This window comes from Chaetura pelagica, unplaced genomic scaffold, assembly GCF_000747805.2.
Source record: "Chaetura pelagica isolate M959 unplaced genomic scaffold, ChaPel_1.0 scaffold67, whole genome shotgun sequence".
NCBI lineage: Eukaryota > Metazoa > Chordata > Aves > Apodiformes > Apodidae > Chaetura > Chaetura pelagica.
Window position 1 is genome coordinate 5,747,697 of NW_009954107.1, and position 11,316 is coordinate 5,759,012.

Sequence of the window (11,316 nt, forward strand, 5' to 3'; positions counted from 1 at the left end):
AGAGTGGTGGCCAGTGGAGTCAAACCCAGCTGGCAGCCAGTCACAAGTGGTGTTCCTCAGGGCTCAGTGTTGCGACCGTTTCTGTTTAACATCTTTATTGATGATCTTGATAAGGACATAGAGTGCATTATCAGTAAGTTTGCAGATGACACCAAGCTAGGGAGGAGTGTTTATCTGCATGAAGATGGGGAGGCTCTACAGAGAGACCTGGACGGATTAGATGGTTGGGCTAATGTCAATGGTCTGGGCTTCAACAAGGCCAAGTGCTGGGTCTTGCACTTGGGCCACAACAACCCCAGGCAACGCTACAGGCTTGGGGAAGAGTGGCTGGAAAGTGTCTGGCAGAAAAGGACCTGGGGGGTTCTCATTGACAAGCAGCTGAACACAAGCCAGCAGTGTGCCCAGGTGGCGAAGAAAGTCAAGAGCGGCAAAAGAGGCATCTGAGGTGTCTGGAATACAACAGTTCAGCAGTACTGTAAAAGGGACAAATCTGAAGCCTTGGATCTTGGTTAAGTCATAGCAGGTTGGCACACGGGGAAATTCAAAGACTCCCCAGCCACTATCTAGCTTATTGATAAGATGTTAAGTAAGCATTACTAGAATTCTGACTCGGTGCTGTATGCAAAGAAAACAAAGGGTTTGTTTTTGTCCTTTACATGATCAGGGCACCTGGAATACAGATGCTTTCTCAATGGATACACTCAAATACAAAAAGGCAATCCACACTTGTGGGATGCACATGAACCCACAGCAGAGTTCACACAAAGTATAGCTTGAAAGGAACATTCTAACAAAAGGAACATTCCAACAGCTCAGTTAGTGATTTCACTCTAATTACAGAATTGTTATTTACTAGCTATTCCCACTATGAATACCACTCTCCAAGGAGATTTAACTCAGAAAGATATCTCAGCTTCATTTGGCAAGCTGAGTTTATTTAGGTTCTACAGAGAGACAGGGGGAAAAAGATTTTTAAAAAAGACAAAGCAAATTAGTTTCCAAATTCAGTTTCAGAAATTACTTGTTTTCTGAATGCAAGGCTTCAGAAATCACTTATCACAATCACAAGTAATATCGAAAATAACCTGGATTTTGGGCACATGGACCCTGGATGCCACATTTATTCACCAAACTTATAGTCTAGTCTAAGAACTACAGACCACTTTAAAAACTGTATTTAATATGTTTTTGTGTTCCTTCTTCTCTCACATATGTGGTTTATGATTTATTTTCCTGCTCTTAAGGATGGCTTCAACTTTGCTGAGCTTACTTATAGCCGATTGATATAACTAGGTAGCAAACAAACTTAATTCAGAAATTATTGATATACAAAGACAGTGTCTAGTTTTCATCATTCAGTCTTGCACACTTAGCTCATGAAACAAGAGAAACCTCTATTTTTTCACAGCACTGACATACCCCAAATCAGTTCTCATAAAAATGCTGTTTATAGACCGGCCCAAGCACAAACAAAGCTGATAAATAGCCCATCACATTGACAGACTAATTTCTCTGAAGGAAAAATTCATTTAGATATAATGTACTCTTTAGTAATAACTAAGACCTTCTGACAGAAGGAAGTATTGTGATTGAGAGCTATTCTTGATGTTACTGGAATGAGAGAATACCGGTTTTTGCATCCAGCTTGTAAATGAAACCTCTGATTATTTATCTGCTACTAAAGAAATACTATCTCAGAGTCATTGAAAAATGACAGAAGGAAAAGCACTGATCTGCAAAAAGGTATCTCTATGACCTGGGTGGTTAAGCCAGGTTTGAAATATGTCAAATCCTCCTCTTGTTCTTAAAAGTATTATGCTCAAAAGAGATTCCTTCAGGTTTTCACGTTAATTGTGACAGTGCAGACAATGAATCTTTAACTACCTCTAGAGAACAAACATTGTTTGCATTTACCAAACCATTTTCTTTATGTTCTAACTCCTCCCTCAGATTTATATAAAACTTTATGCTATTCAACAGCCCTAAATATCACAGAATCACAAGAGGCTTTGGTATAATTTCTAAACAACTAATAGCTCAACTATGATTAAGACAGTAATTGTTTACAAATTCAAACAAAATTTCTCACACAGACACACTGTATGGAGAAGCACTGATTTTTTCTTTTAATTAAACATTTAGGATGCAATTCCGCTGAAATAGCAACTTTTATTTGTTAGTGAGCAGTAACTGTTTCTCCTTTGTAAACTACAAACTCCATATTGGCAATAAGCAATATGCTTGCCACTTGTTAGACCTCAGAGATTATTTTTTTTTCCTTGGAGTTCAATTGCAATCATATACAAACATCTACGCTACTCAAACTTAAAAGGTAAAAACAGTAGGAACAAAATTATTTTGTTTGCTTACAAAACTAAAGAAAAAATGTAAAAACCACTATCTGTCCTCAGACTTCCCATCAAAAATAGCTATGTGCTGTGGTATCTATGTGTAAAATAATCCGTGAAGCAATGTTGAAGCCCTGACTAGTAAATAGGGAAATAAAATGTTAAATTAGGATCGGGCCCTGATTTTAATTTTTCCCCCTTATCATAATTGGGTGCTTTGTTCCTCCTATATTGTTCCTGCCATTTTCTGATGCCTTAACTAGTTTTTCTGGAGGTGGTGCTTGCCTGTGATTGAGCAGTGGTGCTGCGTCTGGTGAGATAAATTGCCTAGGTCTTCCTTTCTTGTGTCTGTCTTTTCTGCTCTTTGAGTTCCTATTCCCCTCATGCTCAGCTCCTGACCAATAAACCCACAGAAATGCTGCTATATCCAGTTGCATCAGTTTTCTCTCACTTTCATCAAATTCATTGACTACTGCTACAAGCTGAGAGAAGTTTTACTGCTACATGAGAAATGCTTCCAGCAATTTCACAACGAAGCTACGGCAAATGCCTCATGGCACAGAGGCAATTATTTTAAAATTTCAAAGAGCTGGATTGCCAAAAAATGTCTGCATATGTAATTAAAAAAAAAGTCCAATTCCATAAAACTCTGCCTGGTTATAAAGAAATCAGTAATACAGGTTTTTTACACAGAAAATAGTAGCTGCATTCTAGAGAAGTAGTTTGAGTAGAAGTACATATAATCCATACAATTGAGATGTATTCATTCACTGAGCTACTCTCATAGACTACTGAGCACACAATTTTCTTTCAAAATCTCTTCTGACCACTTGGTAGAGACATTTTTTTCTTCACACAAGATATTATTTCAAGCAAATATATCCAAAGGAGCAGATATTAAAGACTGAATAAGTCAGTTTTACCATTGTAACAACTTACAACTACAGTATTCACACTACTGGTTTATAAACCAACCTTTTTTAACCACTGGAATTCACAAGTGATACAACTGGAAATGTACCATTTTGTATCATCTTTATCTACCCAACAAACCAGCTTCACTTACTGGCTTCTAATTCTTAAAAATACATGGGTTTCCCAACCTTCAGGAGGGGAAAATTAGAAATGGCCATGTAGTAAGTTTCTCAGGAAAGCTCTGATTAACAACCACTTCAAGCCCTTAAAAATCAGAAATATGGTCATTAAAACTTGGGATTGCTAGCATCAGGCAGGAAGAAAAAAAAGCATCACATAAAAATATGGTATAAAATATCTGTTAGATTTGTCCTAGCAAGAGCATACAACAAGGATTCACTTATGAAGCCTACACCATGCAAGCCTATGACTTTATTGTTGTGAGCTTTCCTACAACAAATACGAACTTCACAGAATCACAGAGTTTACCGAATACATTTTTTCTACAACTTTAAGCTCAACTATGTTTTTACATTCCAGACATTAACCACTTTTGGAAATGTTTTAGAAATTCTCTGCCACCAACAGGATGCCTAAAGAATTGAAATCCTTTAACATAACCCGTATTAGATACAGATTTGGAATCCTTACCCTCTGAACCATACATACAATTCAGAGAACTTTGTTAAAAGAACATCACGTCAGACGTAATTCACAAAAGTAAAAAAAAATTAAATGAATTACAGAGTTGGTACAAAGTTCGGAAGACTTTTACTACTTCTTAGATAAAGAAAAATGGGGGGAAAGGAATTAAAATCTACTAAAACCAGAGAAATATCTTCTCTGATAGCTCAGCGAGTTTAGGCTACCAGGAGGAATACAATAGGAGCAACAGAAACATGCAAGAAAAAGTATCAAGCCAGATTTATTTTTTTCCACCAAAAAGAAATTTATCTGGGTATTGAACTGACTCTTGAAGGATGGAATGTGTAATGGCGACTGAAGGCTAAAAGTAATCACCCTCCCTGTCATTTCTACCTATTACAGAAACATGGTTTCCTTTTTTTTCCTATAAAATAATGAACTTTGAATACATAGAAGTAACAGTATTAAAAAGGTTTTTTTACTCTTGAGTTGCAGCTGTGTAACTGACCTGTTTGTTGGAATTCCTGATTTGAATAAGGAAGGAGGAGATGTGAAATCAGCTTTGGTTGACGGTACTGCCAACTCTTTCTCCAAATTTCCAGTTCTGCCCTGCTGTACCTTCAAAATAATGTTGCATCATTAGTTTAATTTCAGAAGTGTAGTAGCCCCAACACTCAACATAGCACATAGCCAACACAAAAAAAATGCCAACTTTAATTAGGTATTTTTAAAAAATCACCTTTACACAACTACCAAAATTCCGTATTTTATAAGGATATATTACTTAATTACTGTGTTTGATATATAAATAAGAAACAATTAGACAGAGAACAAATTATTACAGAAGATTAGACAGCTTCAGTATTTATTTTCCAAGCATTGGGTTTGCATATTAACAGAACAAACTAATTTTCATGTAGAACTTCCTGTATTATTCACAAAGTAACATCTTAATTTTTAAAAGAAGTAAATTATTTTTAAAAAATATAAAACTTGAATGACAGAGATATCTAACAAGTCTGCTACCCAACAACAAAATGTGAGACAAGTAACGGACTGGATCCTTCATCTGCTTTACTGACCATGAGATCTAGTAACCACTTAATTTCCAAGTCATCAAAGAAATCACCTCATACTCTGGGTGATGCAAACCTTACAAGTTTTTTCATTAGTTCAGATTGAATACTTCAGAAACAGCAGTATGTTTTTGAAGTACTGCAACATTCCAGAGACATGTCACTAAAGCTATGCAAGACCTTTGGTGCAAATACTTTAAATATAGTCTTGACTTCAGCAGCACGTTACAGATGAAAGCAAAACCTGCATTAAAGACAAACCCGCACTGAATCAGTTTTTCTCTCCCACTGTACCAACCCCACAGCTACATCACTCTGCATAGCTAGGTCACTCATGATAACATCATCATATTGGCTGTGATCTCTCCACTTCTTGTAGAGAAATGCAAAAAAGTACTACTACAAAAAGTACTACTAGTAGTACTACTACTACTACAAAAAGTAGTTCCTAAACCCACAAAAACGCACAAAAATAGCTAAGATTCATTAAAAATGGAATTTAACTTTAGCCTCCATATATATGAAAGATAAAAACCACAGCATATTGAATAAGTTTGGTTTAAGTGTTTATCTGACAAATATGTCATGCCAACAGTTCAGATAAGTTTGAACATGTAGTCAACTGCAAAGAGTAACTCCCATTGACCACCATTTGCACATTCCAAAACACTATTATAATAATAACTGAGAAAGGAAAAAAATCCCAGGGAGCTTCTCAGCTATTCTTGCTAAGATTAAGTAAAAATTACTGAATACCTTCAAGTAGCATATGAGGGGGAAAAAAAAAACCCAAACATGTCTGCAATTGACACTTCTGTCACAGAAGAAAGTAACAGTCCCAAGTCAGTTTAATGAAAGTTGAAGAACAAAAATGACTGCATATTCAAAATAAGCAAAATAACCTTTGTATTTTAATTTCAACTTTAGTATCAAAGAATAAATGAGAAAATGAGAAACGAAAAAAAAAAAGTTCAATCCTTAAGATAAATCCTGTCATAAGACTTTTCTGCTCTCTGAAAATCAGTGTTTCCAAAAGAAAAATTATATATAACTTCATGTATTGCCATTTAAGCACAAAAGGACAACAGAAAAATATGGAAGATTGATTTTTACTTCTCAGAGTTGACAAAGGTAAGTGCTACAAAACACAGTAAGGACTACAAGGCCACAGGAAAAACTAACATGCACTCATGTACAAAAGCTTCCCAAGAACATCTACATAAATTCTTTAACCTGCATAAACAAATGCACTACAACTAAAATAAACCATCACATAAAGAAAAATTAGTTTCACTGGGAAATCTGTTAATACACCAAGCCACTAACTCACGTGCTTGCAGAAGGCTGACAAACAAAGTAATGCTTTTTAATAAGCATTTTGTGAAATATGCAGCAAGTCACTGATGTAAGAGGAGAGTGAAATAATGGCTACGCCCATTGCAGTTGTTCTTCTATCAGCCTGTGGCAGCATGGGAATCAATACTCAACAAAAATGAGAGCGACCAATAAAGTGTACTAAAATTCACCTTAAAGAGATGGTATCTGCCATCGAGAATCTCTGCACTTGGTCTTACTTCCATAGCTTTGTCTTCAGCCTAAGTTAAATAACACATTGCCCATTAAGATATCATACAACTCTTAAAATGATGGGCTGAATAATGGTACAGATGCATTCTAACTGTAGCTAGTCTGTCACACCATCCACACAAATTGCCAGTGAAGCAACACAGGAACACTCTAGGCTGAGGGTGGGGAGTCAAGTGCAAACTCTAACAAACCAACTGAACTGGGCAGAACAAGCTTACAACACACAAGCAGCTTTACAGGAAAAAAAAAAGCACAGAGTACCACAGAAGTTGCACTAATTACCGTAATTTTATTTGTGGTTGAGGTAACTGGTAAAATTTCAAGACCCATTCGTATTCTCTTTTGTTTTTCACAGTAGGCTTTCCAGGTATCTTCATTGAACCCATAGTTGAAATAATCAGAGAGATCAGCCCCTTTAAACAGAAAAGCGTAGGTTTATAGAACATTACAAGGTTTATCTTTTCTTCACTTAACATACATACACCTCTACATAAAATATCAAAAGGTACTGATTTAAAACATAGTACTGAAATGTACAATACAGTCTTACATGAGTAAACATATGAGTATTCAGTGCTAAGACTATTAAAACATTAAAATCTAGTCAGAAAGAGTATCTTACCTAGTATCCTATCTTAAGGATCAAGAATAGCCAGAGAATATAGTAAGATATCTTTATGTCATATACCTGCATCTTTACAATAGGATAAATGTAAGATTGACAGGTTTGCTATATATTCAGCAACATACCACTCCCTTTTGCTTGGTCTGCATCTGACTCCTCATTTTGTTTTGACTCCTAGTTTCATTTGATGCCACCAAGTATTTTTATTGTCAGAAAAGAGACCAGACAACATATTTCAAATAGCTAATGGTCCAAACATCAGAATGTTAGGCTTCTTTTTTCCATTTTGTAGACACTCTTTGCATAGCCCAAGCAATACACAAAACAAGCACAGCTACATTTCACCATCCCGCATTGTCAAACCTGCTACAAATGTTTTCCATTCTGCTTTATCTTCTGTCCTATGGCACAGACCAACAGCAGTAATCTCCACAGAAATACAGATTTCCAAGGAGAGCTCTGGATACACATGTATTTAAAAAAATAATAAAGGGCATGTCCCACAGTCTCATTTTGCTGACATATGTGTGGGACGTATACTAAGAAACATGGCATATCCACATACTTTGTGGCACAGCACAAAAGTGGAAAGTAACTTAGCTGCTTTTTCCAAGTAAAATTGTACAGTTTCTTCTCTCTATATGGTCTATAACATCTACATGTGGCAAATGGGAATAATTATTAAAATATCAGGCTGAATACCCTCATTTCAGTTAACAAAAATCAGAGTATTACCTGGCTTTCTCCAAGGCTTATCTTCAAAAGAATCCAAATCTACTTCCAGAAGTGGCACACCATTAATACTCCCTGGAGCATCTAGATCCACTCCTTTAACTTTTGCACCTGTGAAGAACAAGTTAGACAATTAGAGCTTTCTGTCTTTACCAGATGAAGTTTAAACAGCTGTAACATACTTAAGGTAGAAAGTCAGATTTAAATTGATCAAGAAATTTTGGAAGTGAAAATTATTTCCTTAATCCAAAATAATAAAACTTTTTTGTTGCATTTTTACTAACAGTACTGTGTAAATTTTCTTACCGGAAGATCCATGAGCTCGTCCTCCTGTCTTAATATTGAGATTCACAGGCGCTGCTCCATAACTTCAAGAAATTAACAAAACTGAATTAGACAGAGGAAACTCTTAAAACAGAAGAAAACACAAAACAAGAGTTAGCTAGATCCAGAAACAAACTGGACCTAGGCACAATCGTCATCCTGAATCTCTAGCTTTCCAAGCTGGAAACACTGTAAAAGTAAAGAGATCAGCCTAGGAGGAAGAGAGTGTACCTTTCTATGCTCAGTAGCAACTTCTCCAACTAATAAACAGTTGTGAAGCAAGTCCCAGTCACTCTTCCTGAGTTGAAAGGATAAAGACCTTGATAGAAACAAGAATGGACAGAACCAGAAGAAGAGAGAAAGGAAAAATGCAATTCATTTAGGAATACAGACATTTTGGGGATCAAAGTAAAAACAAAATAATAAAAAAAGGGTTTAGTCAGATCCTTTTCTCTTTTCATAATTATGCCATTTAATCTGTACCTGTACAGAAGTGGAAAACACAAGCATTTCTCTACAACAACTGAAAGGCCATCTGTTTCAATGTACCTCTAGCAATCTCTTATCCTTGTTAACAACAGAAAAGTATGGAACATTTCACTTTCTAAAATACTTTAGAGTTCCCCATAAAAATGCACTAAAAAAAAATCTATATAATATACTGAATTAACCCCCTTAGGAATTACAATATTGTTAATTTGGAACATTAAGAGCTAGCTTTCACTACCACTTGCGTGCAGCGTAGATTATCCTCACAGATGGTATCGATTCATTAACAAAATGAGATCAACATATAATTGAAGGCAGAGTACAGGTGACAATACCACTTCCATGGAGTTTTAGTTTTAATTCAAGTGCTACAGTGGTATAAAAGTGACACAAAACACTTAACCTTCTGATTTGCCATGATGCATTTGTGCAAGACTCTGTCAAATACGTCTTGCCTTTTTTTAAACAGTAGTTAGACTACAACATGAAAAATCATTTAGTGCTATAAGAGGAACTTGTTTACTGAAATTAAAAAATGGCAGTGTTGAGTTTATTTTAGATTACCGCCCTTCCATGAACCTCCTGTGCAATTTGCCCAGAAAAAAAGGTTTTTCAAAAAACAACCATTTCTACATAAAACTTTCCATTCTAGTTAGATACAGGATCATCCGCTCACTGTTTTCTATATTTATGGAAAGAGCATCGGCCAATTCACTGAGAATATAAATCTAGTTTTGCTTTAGTCTCACAAAATTTGAGCTCATTGCCTACACTGCACCTGTAGTGCAAGTACACAAATAAATAACCAAGCAATAAATAGACAAATAGATAACGGAAAGAATTGCTATTTTTTATATTACATTGATTTGGAGTTAGTTTAGGATATGAAATACTGAAAGTTTAAAAATACTGTGTTTCAAAAAATGAGTAAATCATCTGCATTCTAATGTTAAGAACACAATAGTACATGAGTCAGACGTACCTGCAGACCTGTCATAATTCTATTAAGAAATTACACCCTACTAACTCTGGTTTTAATAGGCATAAAACCAGTCTGATTGCCAAGACAAACAAACCACTTCCCTCAGAAAACTTCCATGTAATGAAAAATAGCAATTTGTAATTTGGGGTAAAATTAACATTGTTTGAAAGTGTTCGGTGAAAAACAAGCCCTTAACCAAGAGAAGAAGGAATATGGGGCAAATTTAGTAGCAAAAAAAAAAATATCTCTGTTACAAATGCCTAAACCGTGACCTTGAGAAACCCCCGGAGACTGGCAGCTCCATCCTGAGTACATTAAAACCTTATCTGAGAACATCAATAGGAACTGAAACTATAGAGGTCTAATCAGAGCTGTATCCAACACAAACAGGACTAAGGACAACTATTTCTAATGGTTCCCTGTGCTTACATCTCTACCATTTGCAACAAAATCATCACCATCACAATTAACAACCCTAAAAAAGCTATGTAACATTGCTATTCCATAATGAAAAACAACTTTATGTTTCACAAACTTAATACAATTATTTCACAAAATCTGAAAACAAAATTTAATTCTTACAGCAGTTTTTCCATTTTATTAATTTAATTGGGGTTTTTTTTGTTTTCAAGTCACTATATAATTAAAACACGATTAAAGAGCTGAAAAAACTCTAAATTGAGACTAACTATGCATACAAATTGACACTGACAAGCATTGCAGAGAATATAGTAATAATTAAACGTAATCTTGAAAGTTTCCCCAGTTAATGTTTGCAAATAACTTACCCATACTGTGGAGCTCCTGTTTTAATATCCCCTATGGTGACTTGAACATCATCTTCATCATCATCACTATCACTATCACTGTCATCCTCAGCCTCTGCCACCTTCTACAAAAGAAAAAGTCATTGCTTAGACAAAAAGCAGGTACTTACCTTTACAATGGAAAAATAATCCAGACAAAACTATCCATTCTAGAAATCTTCAAAAGACAGAAATTCTCCTTTTCCCAGACATCAGATATTAGTAGTACTAACAGGAAATTTAGAAGGCTCACCTCCTGAAATGCTGGAAGTATCCGAAATACTAAGCTTTGTTTCTGAAATACAACATTTCCTAAAAAAGCATAAAATAATTTCCACAATCTAATACCCCTCTGCCCTCTATCTAGCTCATACACAGCGGTTCTACTCTTATCTTGTCACTGTGGAAAGAACTTGGATACACAAGATTAGCTTCTTGGCATTCTCAACTACATATCCAGAGTAACTATATTTTTTCTAGTTGCAGAACAACACTGCACTTCAGAGAAATCTATTTGGTCCCTAGAATCAGAAAGCTACAGAAAATACTTAAGATTTTTCAGTGACCAGGCTGAAAAACAGATAGAAGAGCACACAAAATGCTGTTCTGTCCCATTGCATTCAAGCTTGCTGGTAAATAAAACAATCATGCCATTTCACACAAAGAGTTCATTTAGTCCAGTGTTTTGTGTTTGTCTGGTGTTTTACTATGGTTTTTACCTCCCAGGGACCACAGGGGAGAGAAAAAACAGGACCAACATATATGATGCTCCTCCCTAACACTCTTT

At 35.6% G+C, this 11,316-nt stretch overlaps 1 protein-coding gene across 1 annotated transcript in view; it reads right to left on the bottom strand.

Moving 5' to 3' along the window:
* Positions 1-11,316, bottom strand: part of FIP1L1 (factor interacting with PAPOLA and CPSF1) — a gene marked incomplete at its 5' end in the record, with an annotated part of 40,588 nt that overhangs the window by 23,113 nt on the left and 6,159 nt on the right. Inside the window, 8 exon segments of the mRNA XM_010002501.1 lie at positions 2,556-2,658; positions 4,417-4,526; positions 6,511-6,579; positions 6,854-6,984; positions 7,932-8,039; positions 8,235-8,296; positions 9,321-9,323; positions 10,512-10,615. Of these exon segments, the coding sequence (XP_010000803.1) occupies positions 2,556-2,658; positions 4,417-4,526; positions 6,511-6,579; positions 6,854-6,984; positions 7,932-8,039; positions 8,235-8,296; positions 9,321-9,323; positions 10,512-10,615 (690 nt within the window).